Here is a 23,397-nt window from a genome sequence, read left to right as displayed (position 1 = left end):
AGGTCATGATCTCTGGATCCTGGGATCGAGCCCCACATCAGGCTCTTTGCTCAGCAGAGAGCCTGTTTCCTTCTCTCTCTCTGCCTGCCTCTCTGCCTACTTGTGATCTCTCTCTGTCAAATAAATAAATAAAATCTTAAAAAAAAAAAAAAAAGAAAGAAAGAACAGGCCCCACACCTGGGGCTCAGTCCTTTGGGCATCTGACTCTTGGTTTCAGCTGGGGTCATGATCTCATGGATCATGGGATTGAGCCAGTGTCGGACTCCACGTTCAGCACTGAGTCTGCTTGGGATTCTCTTTCTCTGCCCTTCCCCTCACTCATGTGTGCCCTCTCTCGCTCTCCTCCCCCCACCAAATAAATATATCTGAAAGAAAGAAAGAAGGTAGGGAAGGGAAGGGAAGGGAAAGGAAGGGAAGTGAAGGGAAAGGAAGAGAAAGATGAAGACCAGTCTTTATGGGACTTCCATTTGGTGGGGCAGGGTTGGGGGCTGGATGAAAATAAGCAACTTAGAAAATCAGGGGAATTAGTGATATAATGAACCTCACTGGAGGATGTGACTTGGGGGGCATTTTAAATGGGGGAATCAGGAGTTTCTCCAAAGAGGCAACATGAACTCTGCGGCCTGGGGAATGAGGGGACAAGGTCAGGAGAGGGTGTGGCAGGGTGTCCCTAGAATTTCCTCGGTGGCCTCTGCTGTAGGCGAGGTCTGGGCTGAGCCCAGCGTGGGGCCCAGACAGAAGCACCCTGCTATGTGTCCCCCCCGCCACCCCACCTGGTCCAACCTGCCCCAGCCACAGGGTGTAAATAAAGGAGGCCACAGGGAACAGGCTCTACTCCACAGAGTTGTGCAAGCATCAGAGCTGGCCCTGGGGTAAAACCAACAGCCAAGGATTGTTGTGTTTTTTCACTTCTTCTTTCTTTTTTCAGTTTTGGGTTTTTTTGTTTTTTGTGGTTTTTTTGTTTTTGTTTTTGTTTTGTTTTTTTAAGTAGCCTTCACGCCCAGCACAGAGCCCAGTGCAGGGCTTCAACCCACAACCCTGAGAGCAAGACCGAGCTGAGATCAAGAGTCGGATGCTTAACCAAACAAGCCACCGAGGCGCCTCTTTACTTCTTCTTTTGAAATAATTATGATCTGTAATAACGATAACTTCTCAGGAAGTTGGAAAGATAGTACAGTACAGTGAGGTCCCACGTACCTTCTCCTATCTTGCCCCGGAGGTTATGTCTTCTGTAACTATAAGACAATACAGAAACCAGGACAGTGACATTGACAACGATATATATGTCCAGTTCTGTGTCCTGGGTAACTAAGGCTGAGACTAAGATACAGACCTGTCCCTCCCCTTAAAGATCCCCTCCTGCTTCCCCCTTCCAGTCACAACCCCCCAACCCTCCCTCACCTGGCCAGACTTTCATCTGCTCTCCATTTCTATAATTTTGTTACTTCAATAATGTTACATAAATGGAATCATATTATTTGCATTTTCTGTTATGGTTTAAGTCTGCCATTTTACCTGTTTTGTTTGTAACCTGTGTTTTTTTTTTTCTTTCAATTTTCTTTTTTCTGCCCTCCTGTGGGTTACTTGAACACATTTTAGAATTCCATTTTGTTGTTATCTATAGTGTTTTTGAGTGTATTTTTTGCATAGATTTGTAGTGGTCACTCTAAGGATTACATTCTATATACGTCCTTACCACTGCCTACTGGTTTTTACCAGTTTGCAGGACGTGCAGAAATCTTTCCTGTCCTTACAGCCTGTTCCCCTCCACCATTTATAATGTAATTACTGAGATGCTCCCTCTAACTACTCTGGGACATGAGACACTGGTATAATTTTTACTTCAACAATCCAATGTAATTCAGAAGCTACAGAGAAGAAGTCTATTGTCCTTTCTTCCTTCCTGATGCTACAAGAATCCTCCTTTTATCATTTTCTTTCTATTTAGATGGCTTCCTTCAGCCATTCTTTCACAGAAGGCCCGCTGGTAACACATTTTCTTGCTTTTCCTTCATGTGAGAGTGTCTTGACTTCTCATTCTTGAATGGCATTTTCACAAGCTATGGAGTTCACAGATGGCAGTTCTCTTCCAGGCCTTAAAACTGTCCTTCCATGTCCTTCTGGCCTCCAGGGTTTTTGGTGAGGAATCCTCGATATGCAAACTATTCGGCCTTGACAGTAAGGCGTATTTTCTCTGTTTCTGCTTTCAAGGATTGTTGTCTTCAGTTTTTGGAAGGTTGCTGATGATGGGCCTTGGGAGAGGTTTCTTTGGGTTCATACCATTTGGTGTTTGTTCAGCTTCTTGAATCTGTAGGTTTATGTCTTCTGCCAAATTTGGGAGCTTTTCAGCCATTATTTAACTTTTTTTTTTTTTCAGTCTCCCCACTCCACCTCCTTGTCTCCTCTCCTTCTGGGAATTTGATGGCACAAATGTGAGCTCTTTTGTTATTTTGCACAGGTTCCTGAGGCTCTGAGCTCCCACCCCAATCCACTCTCTCTCTCTCTCTCTGTTTTTTGGACTGGGTAATTTCTATTGCTCTCTCTTTAAGTTCACTGATTCTTTCCTCTTTCCCTCCTTTTCTGCCATAGAGCCATCTTTTATCCCTTTTTATCCAAATATTATATATATATTTTTTAAAGATTTTATTTATTTATTTGACAGAGAGAAATCACAAGTAAGCAGAGAGGCAGGCAGAGAGAGAGGAGGAAGCAGGCTCCCTGCTGAGCAGAAAGCCCGATGTGGGGCTCGAACCCAGGACCCGGGATCATGACCTGAGCCAAAGGCAGCGGCTTAACCCACTGAGCCACCCAGGCGCCCCCAAATATTATATTTTTAAAGAAACTATAAAATATCTATTTGGTTCTTTATAACTTTAATTTCAGTCTTTGCCTCCCCTGACCCCTTGGTGCTGGCATCTATTAACTGTGTACTCTCAAGCAAGCTGAAGTTTCCCTGGCGCTTGCTATGATGGTGGCAGAGAAGACTTTTCCAGAGGCCACAGCCCTGGAGAGAATCCTATGCTTGGGACATCATCTGCACACACAGAGAAGCAGTTAGGGTCCAGAAGGTCTAGCCTGCCCTTCATCCATGCTTGTTTATTTTTGTAACCACACATGGGTTTCCTAATGCCACGCCTAGCTCCAGAGGGGTCCCTAATACCCACCTGCTAACTGCCACATTCTACCTCAAGGCCACAGTGACTGGTTCAAAGGGGCTACATGATGAGTTCATCCCACTGAGGCTCAATTCTGGAAATTTTCTTGGAACTGTTGGGAAAGAAGTGCCTGGAGCTGCTGAGGCCACCACTTAGAAGGCCTATGTGGGTGTGACCCAACTGGTAACCAGCAGAGCCCACGCCTGGGGAGAAAGCTCCAGGGCCCAATGGCCACTCTATGCCCAAGATCCGCACACAGTCAACTGATGCTCACCTGAGCCAATACATGTCCCTTGGAGCTTAAGCCCAGTTGTATGTCCATCACCTGATATGCACAGCCTGACTGGGGAAGGCAGGCCAGGAGCAGTTGGCCTGGGAGAGACCGAGGAGGCTATGGCTGGGTCCCAGCAGCCTTTTCTTCAGAATGCCTCTTGCTGGGCTGAGCCCCTCTCTTATCTGAGGGGACCAAAGTCGTAGAGTGTGGAGATGGCTCTGTGCTCAGCCCTCCACGGGCATCACCTTGTCTCTGGTCTCTTGACAGACCTCCCCACGTCCACGCCGGGCCCCCAAGCCCCTCTCTTCCCAGTGCCAGAGTAGGCTTCCCAGAATATATACAATTGGCAGCTGCTCCTCACCCCCTGAGCCCACAGCAGCTGCCAGTGGGCCAAGTCTGACGACATCTACCCACAGCAAGACACCTCACTGTGCTGCATGCTCGGGGCCAAAACGGGCTGGGTGTTCTCCAAACGTCAAGGAACCCCCGGGGAGCACCTGCTCTCGGCCTGCTCCCAGCATGTATGCACATGTGCACTGCCCACGGGGGTGGTGGTGGAGGGGTTCTGTGTATGGACAGAATCCCCTGCAGGTTCTGAGCAGGGAAGCATTCCTCCCTCCTTCCCCAGATCCCTCTGGGCCACAGCATGGAGAGCCAAGTGGGGAGGGGCCAGGTAGGAATTGGTGACTAAGGAGGGTCCCCCCATATGCTCAAGGCAGGAGGTGGCAGGCATGGGAGAAGTAAGAAATGAATGGGTTAGAAATATTTGGGGATGGGGCGCCTGACTGGCTCAGTTGTTAAGCATCTGCCTTCGGCTAAGGTCATGATCCCAGGATCCTGGGATCAAGTTCCACATCAGGCTCCCTGCTCAGAGGGAAGCTGCTTCTCCCTCTCCCACTCCCCCTGCGTTTCCTCTCTCGATGTCGCTCTCGGTCAAATAATTAAAACCTCAAAAAAAAGGGGGGGGCGCCTGGGTGGCTCAGTGGGTTAAAGCCTCTGCCTTTGGCTTAGGTCATGATCTCAGGGTCCTGGGATCGAGCCCCGCATCGGGCTCTCTGCTCAGCAGGGAGCCTGCTTCCCCCTCTCTCTCTGCTGCCTCTCTGCCTGCTTGTGATCTCTGCCAATAAATAAATAAAATCATTTAAAAAAAGAGAGATATTTGGGGGTGCCTTGCTGGTTCAGTTGGTAGAGCACGTGACTCTTGATCTCGGGTCATGAGTTTGCGTCCCATGTGGGGCATGGAGCCTACATCTTAAAAAATTGTGCAAAAAAATTATATATTTGATTTCTGAGCTGGGGGTGAGGGACAGGCAGGAGTCAGGGGACTCAGGGCCAGGGATCAGTGGTCATACCCCAGGAGCCTGGTGTGCCCAGGACCCACTGTGTTCCCCCAGAGACTCTTCCTCATCCATCAGCAGTGGGGGCCTGCCTCATGGAGAGAAGGCACCCTTGCGTCTACTTTTGCACAAAACTCGGAGTTGCCAACATGCAGATGCGGCCTCTGGAAGTGCTCCAGTGGCGGGAACGTTGGAAGGTACTGAAAGAGCCTCCTCACCAAACATTCCAGATCAGAACCATTTTCTCACAAATTGTTCCCTGCTGTCCAATGACTCCCATGCTCCCTTGAACTGCGTCAGCACCCAGAAGCAAAATCTGCACAGGAAACCCAGAAAGGGAGAGCCCAAGCAGCCCAGCTGACTCATGCCCCCCGTGTAATGTGGGATGAACAGCAGTGGCTGCAGACCTGGGGGTGTACCCCAGCTCTGCCTCCTCTCCTCTCCTGCATGGGATCCGGGCCTTAGCTCAGAGCAAAGCTTAGGCAAGGGTGCAGCTGGGTTAGATGGGAGCCCCAGAGTGCAGAACCCAGTGCACTGGACTCATCCCAGCAACAGTTACTAGCCGTTGTCTCTCCAACAAGCTGTCCATTGGGGTCTTCTCCCTGTGTTCCTGCTGGATTGTTGCCTTTTGCTTTATTGACTCTTGGAGTTCCTTCCCTATCCCACATCCACAGCTTTTGTGAAGTATATGTGTGTGTTGCAAATATCTTTTCCTAAGTCCCGGCTTGCCTTGCCATTTCCTCTTTTGTAATTCTTGGTAAACAAAAATGACCAATTTTAAGTAGTCAAATTGATCCACATTTCCCTTTATTTCTTTCCTTTTGACATCTTGCTGAAGAAATCCTTCCCTTGCCCTGTCTATTGCCTTCTGAAAGTGCTTCAGTTTTCTTCATGGTTCTGGGGCCTAGGGTCCACCTGGAATTGATGGTCTGGCATGATTCACAAGCATTACATAGTCCAATTTCCATCTTGAACAGATCTTGCTGCCACTGTTTGGGGGAGTAGACAGAAAGGTGACATGAGCAAGAACGGGGTGGAGTGGGATGGAAGGAAGTGGTGTGATCTGGAACAACATTTTAGAGAGAAGCCGCAGGGCTGTGGGAAGTAGGGGACATGGGGGAGGGGATGGAGTGTCCAGGAGAACATCGGGGTTCCTGGTTGGGCAACTGTGGGATGTGTGTGTGGGGGTGCCCAGCTAATCATAAGCTTGACTGCCACCCAGAGCCCAGTGCCCCTCTTGAGGTTCCCTGGAAACAGTTGGAGACAGGGGGCTGCTCCCTAAGGGAGAGGCCATGGATCTTGGGGACTATGGAACAGAGTGAGAAGGGCCTTGAACAGTGCCTGCCCCGGTGGCCCTGGGGAGGACAGGTTGGCAAACGAGCAGGTAAGAGGTGGGGACAGCCCAGAAGCCAGCAGGCAGAGACATCCCAAAGCAGGGATAGACATTTTCTCAGGCACGGTGTGGTGTACACACACACTCACTCACCCTGAGGGACAGTGGGGAGGTCTCCTACATGCATTTCATGCAGGAGGAAAGTGAGGCTCTGAGAGCAGACAGGACCTACTGTGTATTAACTAGCTGCACCAGGACCCTCACGCAGGTCTGTGTGGCTCAGAAGTCCATGAGGAATGAAGGCTCTTGGGTCTTGTTTGCCACCTACAAGCTGGGGAACCTGGGCAAGTCACTTCACCTCTCCTACCGCAGTTTACCTATCCGTAAAATGTATCAGAGCCGGGTGTTGTCAGCACTATATCAGTGCTTGCTAAATAAAACAATGGACAGGACCTTTGAAGAAGATGCTCTCTCCCATTTAGGGACACGCCTGTTAGAGCCACAGTGGAAAACCAGTATGTACCACCAGCTAGGGAAATCTCAACAGTGATGGTAGCAAGTGTGGGTGAGGATGGGGGGCTGCTCGGACCCACTCACACTACTGCCGGGAGTGCAACCTGGGGCCATCACTTGGGAAAACTGTTTTTCTGGCGTCTACCAAACTAAACATACACCTACTGGGTGACCTGCCAGCCCAGCTCTGGGTCTTAGCGAGCCGCCCAGAGACTGCACGGGATGTCCGTCACAGCCTGATGCACAGTGACCCACAAATGGGGACCTGTGTCCATCAGCAGGAGGGGGAGGCACTACAAAGCAGCGAACAAACTGCCTACCGGCAGCACGGGCTGGCCTGGGCCTTAACAGCGGGAGGATCGCTTTTCTAAAATGTCCCAAGACAAGTACAGCGAAAGCAGCATGCCATCTGGGACGCGCGCACAAAGGGTCGAACCCAAAGGAAAAGGAAGAAAAGACGAACTCAGAAACTAGGATAGGGGCTGTGCGAGGGGAGGAGGGGAGGGACGAGATGGGAGGGCCCCTTGGCCGGGTTTGAGCTCCTTGCTGCGTTCCCTTTCTCAGCCCTGTGCAGTGAGGAGGTGTCCTCTTCTGCAGGGATGACGTAGGGTTCACACACAGCCTTTCGGGCTAAGTCCCCCGCCGCTCCCCCGGCCACCGCCAGGCTTTCCCGTCCGGTCGGTTCTGCGCTCTGCGCCCCTGTCGCCGCGCCTCTCCTCGGCGCGGGGCCTTCTGCGGGGCGGCATCTCTAGGGCACCCAGCTCGCGCCTCTCGGAGCGCGCCGCCGCCGAGCGCCCGGCGAGCATGGTCACCGGCGATCGCCTGCCACCCCGCCAGCTCCGGCCCCTGCACTGCCTGCCCGCCCCGCCGCGGTCGGGGGCAGCCGGGTTGGCGTCCCGCCACCTCGCCACCTCCGGACCCGGGGCGGCCTGTTCCCCCGGCGGCGAACGCGCCACGGGCGGGTTGTGCGCCGTTTTGCTCACCGCGAGGGTGCTCATCCCACCTAACCAACGCGGTGGCGGAAGGCCGAGGGTCTTGACCCACAGCCCTGCACGACCCGGGGCAAGGCGCGTACCCTACTCGGGCCTCAGTTTACCCTTGTGTGAATGGGAGCTCTATTCTTAGACCGGGCACAAGGAAGGCTGGACCATCCTTGGGGACACCGGCTCAGGACAGCCCGGGAGGGTGGAGATCCCCGGGGACGCTCCGCCACGGCCCCCGCGCAGTCATTAAGGCGGACGAGAGTATCGCCCTTTGAAGACGTGCGGTGGGCCCCGGTCAGAGCGCGGCGCGGGACAGAGCGCCCTCTGGAGGCTACTAGCAGCCCCGCCCCCTGCGCCCGCCCCGCCTCCGCAGGCCCCGCCCCCCGGCTTCGGGCAGCGCATGCGCGCGGCGCGGCGCTCCGCGGGCGGCGAGAGCGAGGCCGGTCCGCAGCCGCGCGACGCTCGGCGCCCCATTCATGCTGGGCAGCGGCGGCGCGGCCACGCAGCTGAGCCCGGGCGCGGCGCGGCGGCCTCGGCCTGGGCGGCCTGCGCGGCTTTGGCGGCCCCGCGGCTAGACGGGCAGCGGCGGCGGCGGCGCGGGCAACGGGGCGCGGCGATGGCCGGCGGCGGGGCGCGCCCCGGGGCAGCCCGTGAGTATGGGCGCAACTTTCCCCCGCGGCGCGGAGCGTGGCCGGGCGGGGGTCCCGGGCGGGGGGCGCGCCGGGGTGGGAGGCGCCCACGGACCGGAGCGGGGCGGCCTCCGGCCGGGGCGCGGGGCGTGCGGCCGAGCAGGCAGGGGGTGTGCGCGGGGGACTGCGGCGCGCGTGTCCGCGGGTCCGCGTGTCCCTGCGGCTCCGGCCGGGCGCCCGCGTGTGTCCGGGCGCGGCCGTGGCGCCGGCGCTGAGCTCGTGGTGTCCCCCGCCCGGCCGGGATCGGACCGCGGCCCCAGGCCCCGCGCCGCCGGCCTCTCCCCGCCCGCCCGCCCGCCCGGTCCGGCCCGGCCAGGCCCGGCCGCCCGGCCCGCCGAGCTCGCGGGGTAGCGCTCCGGGCGGCGCGGCGGGGGCGGAGGCCGGCGCTGCCCCCTCCTCAAACGCAGGAAAGTTTGCGGCGGCCCCAGCGGGAGGGCCCTGAGGGTGCCCAGGCCGAACCCGGGGCTGGACCGCGGACTCCGATCTCCGGCCGCCGGCAGGGCCGGGCTGGGCTGGGCAGGCCCGGGCCGGGCTGCGCGGCTGCCTGGGCAGGGCCGCGGGGAGCCGGAGGAGGTCGTGCGGGGCTCCATCCTCCGCGGGCCCTCGGGGCGCTGGGGTGGAAGTTGGAGCCGCTTCCTCGGGACCGACGCCCGCTCCCGCCCCCTCTGGCCCGGGTGCCGGGAGATGGGCGCTGTGTCCGCCCCTGGCCCCCAGGGCCGCTCACCCGGGCTGGGAGGGGGCGGTGCGGGTGCCGCCCGGGAGGCCGCTCCGCTCGATCGGGCCTCTTCAGCCTCCCCCTCTCAGGGCCTCTCCAGGGTCAGCCCGCTTCCCTCCGAGGCTTCCGATTGCTTCCTGGACAGTCCCGGGCCTGGTGTGCAGCGTAGCTGGGGGCGGCGGGGCTGATTCGGGGTTGCCTTGGGGAAGGGGGAGCGGGGCTCTAGGGAGGCCCCTGCTCGCTGTGATATCCCAGGTGCAGCCCGCGGAAGGGCGGTGAAAGGGGCTCCAGAGGCTGCTTGGAGCTGAGAACTGACCCTGGCTCATCTTTGGGGTGCTGGGGCCACGCCCCTTGAAAGAAAGGGGTGTGTGTACTGTGGGGGGATGTGGACCGGGCCTCTGCTCCCTAAGCCGGGGCTTCCGTAGCTTACTGCTGCTCCACCTCTTTCCCTGCCCAGACTGGTTCTCTGGGGCGGGGGTAGGGGGCTCAGCCTTTGCTCTTCTGGCCCTTGGGGAGCGCGGCCCAAGTCTTCTCTGCTCCCTGCTGGTTTTGGGTGTGCAGGAGAGACCAGGTGTGGCACCAAGCAGCTAAGACTCTGCCCAGCCCTTGAGGAGCACCCAGTCCCGTGCCAGAGGCAGATGAGAAAACCTGCGATTCCCTTTCAGAGCCAGGCTGCAAATCAGCCTGGGAGGGTGGCACGGGGAGACCCAGAAAGGACATTGCAAGCAGAGGAGGCAGCACAGGCAGAGGTCTGGCAAGTGTCTGTGTGGCTGAGGTGTGAGCTTGGGGTGGGAGACAAACGAGGTGCTGTGGACAAAGCAGGTAGCCCTTTGCTGGGCTTCTGCACCCCCAGATTGTTGCCTGTGTGTTCTGATCTCTCGGGAAGATCCCCGTGTCTAGAGCAGCTGGCCAGGAAGGAAGGGCACCTCCGGGAAGGCCCAAGTGTGGGGCACTTTTTCTGAAGAAGACTCCAGTACTTCCAGATCCTGGTCTCATCGGACTTGTCTGGTGGGAGAGCAGGACAGCTTGGGACCACCTCCTAGGGCCTGTGTTGGGGTGAGGTGGGTGACAGTGCAACTCTCCGCCCTGGTTGCTAATGGGCTACCTCTGGGCAGGATGGCTGCATCCCCCCCACGGCCCCCTATGCCCCAATCTGCCCAAGTCTCAGAATGATCCAGAGTGCGAAGGCAATGGAGATTGGGCTCTCCCTCTGTGAAGAGGGCTCTGAGGGCCTTTGTTTCTCAGGATAAGGAGTGGTGGTGGCTGCTGGGCCTGGAGAAGAAAAGGGGATGTTGCTGCTCTATGCTCTGCTGGGCGGCTAAGCCCATCCTGTTCAGGAGTGGAGCCGGCTGTGCTGTGGCTCCATCTGCCTCTGTCCTGGCCTCTCCCTCCCTGGCTAACCCCTGGTTAGCACACCCAACACCACTTGAACACCAGTTCAGCTTCTCCCTTCCCAGTCTGGTTCATATTGCCCCCCCCCCCCCGGCACAGCCCACTCTCCATGGCAGGAAGCTGCAGTCAATCTTACTGCCCCCTCTGCATGGTCCAGCAGGTTCCAGTGCCCGGCTTGGATTCTTGCTGCTCTCCTCCCCACCAGCTCCCAGTGTGCCTGGTTCTCTTAGAACAGGTGGAAAGGCCCCCTGGAGGAGCCTCCCTGGACCACAGTGGCCAGTTCTCCCCTCCCAGCACCTGTCAGTGCTCCTGTCCCCCAACCCAGGCCAGCGTGGTCCTCCCTAGCACCCAGGCCCGGCTTTGGCACAAATGCATTTTTTTCTGGGCAGACCAGAGCTATGTGGGACATGAGCCCCAGCCAGTCAGCTGGCCATCCATGTTTCTATAGGAGCGTGGGATTTCATCCTATCCTGCTGGGTGACCTTGGGTCTGAGCCCTGGGCTCCATAACTCTAAGATAGGGGAAGTGACTGAAACGTCTTCATTGGCCTTTGTGAGATGGGGTGGGGGGGGGCACGAGGGACCCAGCCCTGGACTTGGGATCCCCCTTCCCTGGCTGGCAGTTCCACGGTGTGGCCAGTCCCTTCCCAGCAGCCCCTGTTGGGGGAGAGAGGGAGAGGGCCCAGGGCCAGCCGGGAGTTTGGATAGTGGCTTCTTCAGCCGGGTCTCTCCTGTTTAATATAAAAAGTAGGGCCCGTAATTGCATTAAGACGTGTATAATTAACCCTGAGGAGGGGAGAGCCCAGCCCCTGGTAATTGCAGGCCTGCTTTGAACTGATAAACGGTGAGTGATTCATGTTTTCTTTGGAGTTCACATGCACTCAGCTTTCAGCCCAGGCCCTGCTGACACTGTGAGGAGCCTGTTCCCTGGCTCCTGAGCTGGGGACAGGGCTGTGGGGAAGGGCTGGGGACTCCTCTCCTGGCTGGCAGCATAGGTGGCTGTAGTTCTTGGGGTGATGTCTGGGTGGAGATCCTAAAAGAGAGGCAGATGACAGCCAGTTGGGAGGGTCTTGCAAGGCGGCACAGCCGGGTCCTCTTACTGTGGGATCCTGGCTAAAGCCCCTGGCCTCCCTGAGCCTCAGTTTTCCCACCTGAGCCGTGGGTGTGGGTCTGCACTTGGCGGAGGGTGAGTGGAGAGTGAGGACAAAGTGAAGAAGCAGGCCTTGCTCTGGCCAGGATCCGTTCATTTACTCATTTATCCACAAGTAGCAGGCCCTGGCGTCGGCTTCGGGAGAACGCAGAGAGCCGAGCCCCATTCTCATGGAACTCTTGTTCTTGTGGGAAGAGCACAAGTTTGGGAGCAATAAGTAACAAAACCGTTTGCAAGTCCTGTGCTGCGAATTAAAACAGAGCAACTAGCTGGGATGAAGAGGCTGTCACCTGCCGCTGGCAGGTCAGGGCAGACAGCTGAGACCTGAGCGGGGTGTGGCAGGGAAGGGAAGAGCATCCCAGCAGAGGGAACAGCAAGTCCTGGCTGAGGGCAGAGGTGCCCTGTGCTGCAGGGGCAGACATGGGAGCCCAGAGATCAGTGGGCCCTGTCTGGCAGCCTATTGACCTGTGGCCAGCTCCCAGCCCAGACCTGGCAGCAGGCACCTATCTTCTGGGCCTCAGCTTCCCCCACCTGTAAAATGGGGCTGCTGGTCTATGTGAGGGACATTGTCTGGGAGCAAGGAGTGTGTGAAGCCCTGGCTGGCGCCAGCCTGTATCTGGATCAGGTGTTGCTGTGCTCGGGCTCCTGGAAGGGCTGGGCTGAAGCACCAGCATCTGGCAGCGCCAGGGCAGGGCCGCTGCTGACACCAAGAGGGTACTCCTGCTGATTGCATGCCTCCACCTTCCCCTTTTTGTCCATAAGAAAAGAGCTCTGATCGTTCCCATTTTGTAAATGCAGAAACTAAGGCTTTGAAAGCATAGTGACTCCTGTCAGGGCCTCTTGGCCACGGAGCCTCAGTATAACCGAGTATCTGACTGCTGGCTGCTGGGCTGGGAGGAGACGAGACTTTTCCAGAGGAAGAGGTGTGTGGTCCATGGCAGGATCTGGGGGCAGCTGACCTCATGTACAGTTCCGAAAAGTTGCCCAGGCTACTGTGCGGGGCCTGGGCTGTCGGTGGGCATGGTGGGTGAGGCCAGGTGCTGTGGTTGTCCGGGTGAGTGAGGGGTAGGCAGTTTGGGGGAGACTTAGTGGGGGAAGCTGACCTTAGTGGAGAGTGTGACCTGGGAAGTACAAGTGGGAATGTCTGGGGCCTGGTGTGGAGGTAAAGGATGCTGGGAGCCTGATCTGATGGGAGGGCAGGAGTCACTGCAGGTAGAGGGCAGCCTCTGGGCTTTGCACACTGCAAAGAGAGAGCCACTGCTGAGGGGTGGGGTTCAGGGAGCCACCCCCCTTTCCCTTGGGAGGGCTTCCTGTTTCCTTGGAGTTGGGGTGAGGTGTGGAAGGGGAGCTGAGAAGCAGGCAGGAGGAGCCTAGAAAGGGGCAGTGCTGTGCTGACAGCATGGGGTGGGAGACTGGTTGGCTGAGGGAGGGGATAGTGGGTGGGAAGTGTACAAGGCTCAGCTTTTGGGTCATTCTTTGGAATACAGGGCTCAAGGTCCAGAAAGGGGCTGTGCCAGGGTCAGTAAGCAAGTAGCCTCAGGGCCAAGGTGACCCAGACTGCCTCCTGCCCCCTCTGAGAATTGCTGTCTATGTGGTGATGGGTCTCAGTGTCTTCATCTCCTGGTGGGGGTCCCCCTATGAGTAGGGCTCTCCAGGGAGCATGTGTCCCCAGAGCCTCGGGCAGAGAGGTGGTCACTGACCCTGGGAGCTTGGAGCTGAGGGGGGGTTGTTCCCTAGGGCATGGGGAGGCCCCGAGTCAGGAGGTTATGGCCTCCAGGTTGGGGTGTTAGCTGGGCTCCCAGTCTGGAGCCTGGACCTTCATGATCTGCCTCTCTGTTCCTGGGTCCATTTCTCTCCTCTGCCTAGGAATGGCAGGCCCAGGCGTTGATGGCTGTCCCATGTTGCTCATGGGCTCACGAGCTCGGTCTTGGCACTCCCTGCCTGCAGGTCCTCAGCTTGGGGAGGGGGTCCTCTGTCCACCCCTGGGCTTCTCCTGAAAGTTAGGTCATGCCCCTGGCGGTGGAGTGTGTGGGATGTCCCAGCATGGGCTGGGCACCACAGAGAGCTCGTGAGATGGTATGTGTGAACCAGGGTGTATGTGTGTGCTCTCCTACATGTAGGGGCTGTACCCACACTCACGCACCCTCTCCCACCCACTCTCCTTTGCAGGGCTCAGGCTCCCGGCCCCGTGATGCACGCCTCTGCAGGACCTGAGCGTCTCGGCCCGAGGCCCCGGCCCGCCATGCCACTGCCACGTCTGAGCCTGTGGGCGCTCCCACTGCTGCTGCTGCTGCTGCTGCTGCTAGGAGGTGTGCCGGGGGCAGCAGGGGCACCCAGGGCCGGCGGGGGCCCGCAGCCCGCCTTCCGCACTTTCTCGGCCAGCGACTGGGGCCTGACCCACTTGGTGGTCCACGAGCAGACCGGCGAGGTGTACGTGGGCGCCGTGAACCGCATCTACAAGCTGTCGGGGAACCTGACGCTGCTGCGGGCCCACGTGACGGGGCCCGTGGAGGACAACGAGAAGTGCTACCCGCCCCCCAGCGTGCAGTCATGCCCGCACGGCCTGGGCAGCACTGACAACGTCAACAAGCTGCTGCTCCTAGACTACGCCGCCAACCGCCTGCTGGCCTGCGGCAGCGCCTCCCAAGGCATCTGCCAGTTCCTGCGGCTGGACGACCTCTTCAAGCTGGGCGAGCCGCACCACCGCAAGGAGCACTACCTGTCCAGCGTGCGCGAGGCGGGCAGCATGGCCGGCGTGTTGATCGCGGGGCCGCCGGGCCAGGGCCAGGCCAAGCTCTTTGTGGGCACACCCATCGACGGCAAGTCCGAGTACTTCCCCACACTGTCCAGCCGCCGGCTCATGGCCAATGAGGAGGATGCCGACATGTTCGGCTTCGTGTACCAGGACGAGTTCGTGTCGTCGCAGCTCAAGATCCCCTCGGACACGCTGTCCAAGTTCCCAGCCTTCGACATCTACTACGTGTATAGCTTCCGCAGCGAGCAGTTCGTCTACTACCTCACGCTGCAGCTGGACACGCAGCTCACCTCGCCCGATGCTGCCGGGGAGCACTTCTTCACCTCCAAGATTGTGCGGCTGTGCGTGGATGACCCCAAGTTCTACTCCTACATCGAGTTCCCCATTGGCTGCGAGCAGGCGGGCGTGGAGTACCGCCTGGTGCAGGATGCCTACTTGAGCCGGCCCGGCCGCGCCCTGGCCCGCCAGCTGGGCCTGGCTGAGGATGAGGATGTGCTGTTCACCGTGTTCGCGCAGGGCCAGAAGAACCGCGTGAAGCCTCCCAAGGAGTCCGTGCTGTGTCTGTTCACGCTGCGGGCCATCAAGGAGAAGATCAAGGAGCGCATCCAGTCCTGCTACCGCGGCGAGGGCAAGCTCTCACTGCCCTGGCTGCTCAACAAAGAGCTGGGCTGCATCAACTCGGTGAGTGGGCGCTGCCCCGGGCCCCTCCCCGTCCTTTACTGAGGCGGCCACGGCCACATCAGTGTGGACCCTGCACCGCTCGCCCTGGGCCTGGGGCCTGGCCATGCACTTGCTCTCTGGGCCTCTTGCCTCACCTGGTACCAGAGGATAGCACCTTCCCTGACGCCGGGGTGGCCTGAGGACCTAGGTGCTCGGTGTTTGGTGGCCGGCAGCCACAGCTCTCGCTAGACCACGAGGAGTCAGCCTGGGGTCAGCGGCTTTGTGGGGGGTGTCTTCCGTATGCCCCCAGGGAGGCTGCAGGCTCAGAGAGGGTTAGGGATGTGTTCAGGGCCCCCTTGAGGTGAACTCGGGGAGCCAGGCTTCAGCCCCTCTGCCCTTGCCGCCCAGACTCCTTGGGTGGCCCGGGGGAAGCTTGGTCTGCCTAGTCACGGTTGTCTCATGCTGGGAGCAACAAGGGTCCCTTCACCCTGTCCCTGTCACGTCTACTGCTGGATGCAGGGGGGCACCCGTGAAGATGGGGCCGTTCTCCATGGCGAGGCCCAGGTGTACCAGGCCAGTCCATCCTCCCACGACCTTTCAGGGAAAGAGTATGATCTCTTTCGTGTCACTGAAGAAACCAAGGCCTGGAAGGGCAGCCCCTCTGAGGTCATACTGTGTGCTCTGTGCCCGTGGCTGCAGTCGTCCCCTCCCTCTGGTCTGGGTCCCAGTCCCTGGGGCTGCTTGGGGACCCTCAGCCCTGTTCCAGCTTGGTGTCCCTTGTTCCATCTGCATTACCGATCTCTCCCCTGCATACCTCAGGCCCTGAGCCTGCTTCAGGGGAGCCAGCTGTCCCCTTTTTCTCCTAGAACTTGCCCTCCCCCAGGCCCTTTCCTCCTTCTCTGGAACTTCGAGTGTTGATCACTTCTTGTCCCTTCAGTTACCACTTCATAGCCGGCCCTTGCCTTTTTGCCTTTTAGGTGTGACCCCTATTCCCTATCTCAGATGAGCCCTCCCTGTACCCTACAGCCTCCGGTGGCTGGCCCCTTCCCTATGCAGCCATCATTGGTGCATGGGCCTGGTCCCCAGGGTGGCTGGCTGCTCTCCTTCCTTGATCTCCCCTAGGCTGCTTTCTTTCTGGCTCTCCCCCACCCCACAGGTTGGGTGGGAGGCCTGTGCCCAGTGGCTGTGTGGGAGGACCCCCCCCCCCCCCCCCCCCCCCCCCCCCCCCCCCCCGGCCGCGGGCGCCCCCCCCCCCCCCCCCCCCCGCCCCAGGCACGTGTAGCAGGCCTCAGGGACTTTGCAAGCCTTGGCTTCTCTCTTTGTCAAATGGGTCCAGGAATCCTCGATCCTCCACATCTATATGGGCCACGCTCGAGCCCAGGCCCTCTGAGGACCCTCTGTGAGTGCCCATCCCCCACACTCCCCCCCACCCCCAGTTAGCTGGGGCTGCTGGCCAGTCCTGGCTATGAGGCCTGCTGCCCACAGGAAGAAGGAACCTGGGACCAGCTGCGAGGGCCCAGAGTCTCACCCTCTGCCTTCCCACAGCCGCTGCAGATCGACGATGATTTCTGTGGCCAGGACTTCAACCAGCCTCTGGGGGGCACAGTCACTATCGAGGGCACTCCTCTGTTCGTGGACAAGGATGATGGCCTGACTGCTGTGGCAGCCTACGACTACCGGGGCCGCACTGTGGTGTTCGCCGGCACGCGCAGCGGCCGCATCCGCAAGGTCAGGCCCCCGGGCTGGGCGGATGGGGCAGGCAGAGCCCTGGGGGTTGTGGACAGCATTGCCTGGATGGACACTGGGAGGCCAGGATCCAGAGCCGGATCTGGCCACCATGAGGGGCTTCAACAGGCCCTCACTCCCCTGTGCTTCCAGTCCATTCCCCTCCTCTGGGCCCGCTTTGGTGTTTGGCAGGTGTAAAGGCCCTGGCGGGGTGTTGGGGGCTCTTGGGGTGGGTCAGGTGCATGAGGGGCCTGGCCACCCTGCCATCCCCGGGGGGCCTGGAGAGGCTGGCCCTGCTCTCTGAGGGTGCCCAGTGACCTCCTGGGAAGGCTATGTGCAGGATGGGGGCAGGGAATGCCTCTACGGCCCCCATCCCCTCCGGGGGATCCAGTGTCTGCTGAGGCAGCACTCTGCCTTGGTGAGAGGCCCCCGCCCTACACGGAGACAGCAAGGCCAAGGGCAGGGCAAGGGTAGCACCCCCCCCCCACCTACCACCAGCGGGTGCAAGGGGAGCACCGTGGCTCCAGAGAGATGAGGGCTTCTCAGGGTGAAAGGTGGGGTGCTGTGGGGCAGGGCCTGTGGGGCGGCTGCACCCCCGCCCTCACTAGCAGGCATCCAGCTGCACAGGGCTGCTAGGGAGCAGCATGGGAGGGCTCCTTGGAGGAGGACCTGAGGGCAGCAGCTGCCTGTGGGTCAGTCCCAACTTGGTGGGTGGGTGGGACCAGACCAGGGTAGGGCTGGCCCGCTGGGGAAGAAGTTCCTGGGGTGACCGTAGGGTGGGGGTGCCTGGGAGCCCAGGAGCCAGGCCAGGGCGGGGCCTGGTAGATGAAATAACAGCTGTCCCCAGGCCCGGTGCTGACACAGCTCCCCGCCCAGCGTGTACCCGTGGGTGGGGACTGGGCCCCGGGCCAGCAAGGGCCTTGCCTGCTTTCAGCTTCTGTGCTGGGTTGTACGGAAAGGAGTGTCTTTGTCTTTGCAGTGGTGGGCTCCTTGGCAATCACGTGCCACTGTTCCCTGGCTCTGTGACCTCTGGGAACGGGTATCCCCCCCTCAACTGACCACCTTGGCTCGCCCCTCCGGAAGTGAACCTGGATGTGTGGGCTGCAGGCTGGCGTGGTTCTGGGGTGGGGGGGGGGGTGCCCACATGGTGACTGAGGCCATCCTAGGACGGGGCGCTGTGGGGTTCTGTCCAGCTCAGGCACTCTGCTGGCCAGTGGGGGTGGGGCAGCAGGTCAGCTTAGACCCTGCTGCCTTTTGGACAAGCCCTTGTGCCCTGAGCTGGTTCCCTGGTGTGGCCCACCTTTCCTTACCTTATTGTCGGCAGCCTGGGCAGAGGCCCTTTCCCTTCCCAGGGATGGCCCCTGCCCAAGGGAGGTATCTGGGGCTGGGGGAGCCGGAAAGAAGAACCAGCAGAATCCCCTGGGGAGGGGGGTGTGTCAGCTGGGGTGGGCCTGCCAGGGGCTGTGCTGCGAAGGTGAGAGCCTCCCCTGGGGCAGGGCTGCAGAGTGAAGCTGCTGGGAGACACTCCCGCAGGGTGCCCCGGAGCCTGTCACCTGGCAGGAAGCTGGGCTCCTGGGGCTGGGGGTGGCCTCTTTGATGGCTGGTGGACTGGCAGGCCGCTGCTAAGGTGCTGTCTGTGCCTACAGGCCATCCTGTGAGGTTGGGAGAACAGGTTAGTCCAGTCCTGCCTCTCTGGCTGCCTCCCTGGCTCCAGCCTCACTCCTGGGCCCCAGGGCCATCGTCTGGGTGGGAGCTCTGTGAGTCTAGCTGGTCCCGCTCTCCTCCCTCTCTGCCCCGGTCCCACAGAGGGGAAACTGAGGCCCATGGTGTGGAGAGGGAGCTGGGCTTAGGCCGATCCATAAGGAAACCTCTGCTTGTCCCTCGCACCTTCCTTCCGGTGTGCTGTCCTGGGCCTGGGCTCATTCCACCCCTGGGCCTGTCTGGGCTGGGTGCCGCACGGCAGGCGAGTGGATTGTGCCATTCCAGGGTGTGTGGGGGTCTGTGCTCAGCAGCTGCTGGCCTGGTGCTGGGAGCGGCCCCTCATTGGGGAATTAAATCTGTGTTGGTTTTGAGGCTTTTCCGTAGAGGTGCGCCTCAACCTTGTTCCCTGGACCAGTCACCTGCACCACCTGCTTAAGTGGGCGGCAGGCGGGGGGGTTTAGGAAGCTCTCAGTTGGTTGTTCATGTTCTGTGGCCAATTGTTTGCACCCTAATCCCACACATACATGGCTGAGATCAGGTGTGGTCTTGCCAGCTGTGTGATCCTGGAGCTGGCTGGCTTGCCCCTCTGAGTCTGTTTACCCAGGCATAGCATAAAGAAGGCCGAGAAGATGCGCTGGCAGGGCCCAGGGCCTGATGCACGTTTGGTCCCATTCAGGAGTAGAGTTAGCTCTCCATTGTCGTGGTGCCTATCTGAGTCCTTGTGACAACTCTGTTGTCCATTTGACAGATGGGGAAACTGAGGCACACAGAGGCAGTCACATATGCCTAGGCTTACTGGCTCTAGCGTCCCCACTTATAACTGCAGACTCCCTCCTTGTCCTGGGCTGGGGGGGGGGTCCCTGGAGGGAAAGAAACAGGGACCCCTATTTCCGTGTCCTTTCTCTGAGAAAGCCCAGAGTCCAGGACAGCTGCTCCTCCAGGAGCTCCTCACTGCCCACGCCTGCCCTGAGCTGCCAGTTTCAGGGGTCTCTCTTCCCACTGCCCAGCACATCAGCCAGTGGCTGCCTGGCCCTCAGACCCGTCCCAGCTCCATCCAGCTACCCTGGGTAGCACAGCTTGTCCTGTTCCTTCTGCCTGCCCATTTCTTAGGACCCATGGCACCCTCAAACCCTGGGTCACATCCTGGGACATGCCTGCTCTTGGAGGCCTGAAGCAGCATCGGGGCTGGAGGAAGGGGTTCCAGTGCTTGCCCCATCTCTCCATAACCTCCCCCAGGCCCCCACACTAGGCCTCCAACCTTGACTCATGGTGCAGGACATCTGCTCTCTGCTGTGCATGGGTCCCACCGGTAGCAGAATTTCTCTCCTACCTCATCCTCACTCTCCCCACTATATCATCCTGACCCCAGCTGAGGGTAGGGAGCAGCTCTGGCCCAGCCCAGTCCAGCGCTGTGCTCCTTCACTGCCTCTCCTCCTCAATCTGGGTCATGGGTTGGGGCCTGGGCCCTGGGGACCCCTGCCCACCACTGGGTCAGGGGCAGGCCTGCTGTGCTGACAGGCCCCCATCTTCCCCAGGCCTGGTTTTTTCTTCAGCTTTAAGAAGTAACTGGTGAGCTCTAGGGACCCAGTTGGCCCTCTGCCAGGCCCCACCGAGAACTAGAACGTTGTTGTGTAAAATTGTAGCCGATTAATTTAAGACCTGCCAACTTCAGCTGTTCAGGGCTGGCTGGGGGTGCTCCCTGATTCCCCTGGCCTTCCCTAGAGGCCCTGCTCACCACCTGCTGCCCTCCCTGCTAACAGAGGCAGCCGTCCTCCTGGGCTGACCCCTCCCCACACCGAGCCCCAGTCCTGCATGTACCACCCTCCCCTCCCACTCCGAGTGGCCACCAGGGACCCCTGGACCCTGGCAGGAGCTCCCATGGGTGGGTTTGAGTTCCTTTGAGTCAGCTCAGGTACTCACAGCGGGTGTGGAGAGGACCTGCCCTGGACTCCTGCCAGCAGGTGCCCTGCATGTCCCGTCCCAGCCTGGAGGCCTTCTTGGACTCTCCCTTTCTGCAAAGCAGACGTGGGGACAGTCCCTGCCCTCTGGGCCTGGTGAGGGACACCCCCAGGCCAGGCTGGCCCTGGTACCATGCCTGCTACAGGGCTCAGGGCTGGGCTGAGCCACCCTTCTCTCCAGGGGCTGTGCCAGGGGAAAAGTGGGCCCCGTCTGCCTCAACATCCGGTTTTTCAAGAGAATCTGAAAATCCATATTTTGTGTTAGATCTCTTTATTGTTAAGCATTGGCAGCTAATGGCACATTTTTAGAAAACAGCACGGGCCAACCCAAGGTTGCTGTGGGCCATCAGCTTATGACCACGGCGATCTGGGCTGTGGCATCGCTGGCTGGCAGGGTGCTAGGCTTTGGGGTAGGACCCACGGGACAGCTGCCCAGCTGGGCTCCGGGGCTGGGCTGGGCTGTTTAGGAGTATAGCTAGCAGGGAGGCCTGCCATGGTGCTTTCCTCCCCCGATGTTGGGTGGGCCGTGCCTCCTGGGGGCTGTTGGGAGGCCTAGGGAGGTTGACGTTCCTTCCTGCATGGTGATCCTTGCATGGAGGGGAGACAGGGCTGTGGCCACAGCATCTGGGCCATGGCGCTGGGGCCCGGCCAGGCCGCTGTCCCTATGTACTCAGGCCTTGGCTGTGTCTGGGCCCCGGGAGCTCCCTGCTCTCACCTACCTCTCTGGCATCCCAGCTGTGCTAGTGGCTGCTGAGCATGTGCTGCCTTGGGCCTGGGCTGCCGGTGACTGGGAGACCTCTTACCCTCCAGGGGCCTCACGGCTCTGCTCGAGAAGCTTCCCTGTGGGTGCTTTTTCCATTCTCCCCAGCACTCCCCGTCCTTATAGGATGCCAAAATTCAGAGTCCGGTGGTATTTCCAAGACCTGTTGAGAGGTGGCCTCTTCTCAGGGTCCTCGCCCCAGAGCCTCTCTGTCCTGGGCAAAAGCCTACTCCATGCATCCAGCAGGGGTCCCTGCTCCTCAAGCCCAGGTCTATGCAGGAGGTGCACTGGGGAACCCCAGCACATGGGGCTGGGGGCAGGATGGAGGCCCTGAGAAAGATGCTGGGCAGGACCAGGCCCCTAGTCCCCCAACTCCTCAGCCACAAGGATTGTCACCACCTCCCCTTCTTCTGCCTATAGCCCTCTGGATTTGCATCTTGTGTGTGTGTGGGGTGGGGGTGCCCTTGACTCCTAGTGATCTGCTCTCTAGAGACCCGCAGAGGCTCCCAGGACAGTCTGCATCATTGGTGGCTGTGCGCCTGCAGACATTCTTGTCATGCTGAACCGTGAGCCCTGAGTGCGTGCAGGCAGCTCCCTGTAGCATGGCGGGGGTGGGGCAGGGAGATCCCGGCATCCTGCAGGCGGCTCGTGTGTAACCCATGTCCACACTGAAATGGGATGTGCCCACAGGAAGCAATGCAGCTGCGGCCTTGCAGCCCGGAGCGTGTCATACAAAGAGCAGCAGGTCCCCTCTCCCCTGGGAGGTCTCCCCCTGCCCTATGCTCCACTTCAGTGGGGGATGTCCATCCCGAGGGTTTTGCCAAGGTGGGGGCTTCTTGGGGGGCCGGCAGCACATCGTCTGTGTCTGTTTTTCTCTTGTTCTCTGTGAGGCTTGGCCCTGCCATGCTGGGCTGCCGGTCGGTTCTCACCGGTCCTGACAATGGGGCGTATGGCAGATGTGCACACACGGGGTCCTTTGGCTCAGGGCAGGTGCAGTCTTGTCTCCAGCGGGCCTGTGGTGGGCGGGGCCGCCACGTGCGTGTGTGCTGTGCCCATGTCCTGTGTGTCACCGTGTCGTGGGGCTGCGTTTCTACGGGCCTTCTCCCTGGGAGTGGGGCACCGGGGCCTGGCTTATGTCTCTGTCCTGAACCTTGAGGGCTGCCCCTGTTGCCATCTCCAGGATCAAGTGTGGTCGCACCCAGCAGAGCGGCTGACCCATGTCTGGCTATGTTTATGGTGGCTGCTGGGCCCTGGGGGGTTCCGACCCCTGGAGCGCTGCTGGCGGAGAGCGGAGAGGCCCCAGCTGCCGGCTGCTTGTGTCTCTCAGTTGCTGCCCAAGGGGCCCTGTGAGTACACTGCCTCTGCCTGCTGATGATGTGGTCCCTGGAACCTGCGGGGCTGCTGCATGGTGCCCTAGGGATGTCTGTGTGTCCTATGGAGGACCTGCTATGCTCTTTGTGGTTCTCCTGGGTGTGGCTGGCTGTGGTGTGTGGTCCCAGAAGGGCACAGGGACATCCCATTCCCCCTTGGGTCTCACATCCCAGCCCTTGGTCCCAGAGCCAGTGCTCCATGAGCATTGTTTCTTTGCGTGAGAAGGCGGCCCTTGGTGGCCCGAGGCAGGCACAAGGGTCCTGCCTCCCTGTGGGGTCCAGCTGCTCAGGCCTCAGCCTGAGCAGAGGCATTTGAACAAGAATGATGTCCTCGGGTGCCGGCTGGCAGCGGTCACCCTGTGCCCGATCCCGTGTGTGTCTGGGTTTGGGGGTGGCCTCGTGAGGGCCTAAGATTAGTGTCCGCAGTGCGTAGTTTCCCTCCCTATGGCCAGACAGGACTCCGACCTCCAGGACCCACCCTCTCAGGGGTCAGGATGTGAGAACTCCCAGCATCACAGCAAGATGGGTACACAGGCTAGAACAGCCCAGCTGGGGAGTCTGCCAGGAAGGGCATTCCAAAAGGAAGGAACAGCAGGGCCAAAGCTCAGAGATGCTTTCATGCTTGCTGAGGTAGGAGAAGCTGCCTGGGCTGCACTGACCACACATTATCCTGCGGTGGACACATCTGGGGTGGACAGGTCACCAGTGACCCTATGGTGCTCAGCAACGTGGGGGCAGGGACCTGTCCTGCAGGATTCTGGGAGAAGCTCCAGAGGTCTGGCCTGGCTAGGGGCAGGGAGCCAGATGACAGTGGTGGCTTCAGGCTTGCATCTGCCTGCTCATGTTGGGGATCCAGTGGGTGAGAGTAGCGTGGGTGACATGGGTCATGAATGGGAAGGTGGGCAGTGGCTGGTTCTTGGGTTTGAGA

The 23,397-nt window shown here is 59.7% G+C and overlaps 1 protein-coding gene across 1 annotated transcript in view; it reads left to right on the top strand.

Moving 5' to 3' along the window:
• The first annotated feature begins 8,213 nt into the window (after window positions 1-8,213).
• The window catches only part of LOC111159000 (plexin A1), a 49,741-nt gene continuing 34,557 nt past the window's right edge, over window positions 8,214-23,397 (top strand). The window contains exons 1-3 of the mRNA XM_022521359.1: window positions 8,214-8,245; window positions 13,710-14,976; window positions 16,501-16,683. Of these exons, the coding sequence (XP_022377067.1) occupies window positions 13,732-14,976; window positions 16,501-16,683 (1,428 nt within the window). The 5' untranslated portion in view covers window positions 8,214-8,245; window positions 13,710-13,731. The remainder of the gene's footprint in view (window positions 8,246-13,709; window positions 14,977-16,500; window positions 16,684-23,397) is intronic.

This window comes from Enhydra lutris, unplaced genomic scaffold (genome assembly GCF_002288905.1).
Source record: "Enhydra lutris kenyoni isolate GAN:26980312 unplaced genomic scaffold, ASM228890v2 scaffoldscaffold66, whole genome shotgun sequence".
Taxonomy (NCBI): Eukaryota; Metazoa; Chordata; class Mammalia; order Carnivora; family Mustelidae; genus Enhydra; species Enhydra lutris.
The sequence above is the reverse complement of the archived record's forward strand: the minus strand, read 5'-3'. Positions and strand labels throughout refer to the sequence as shown.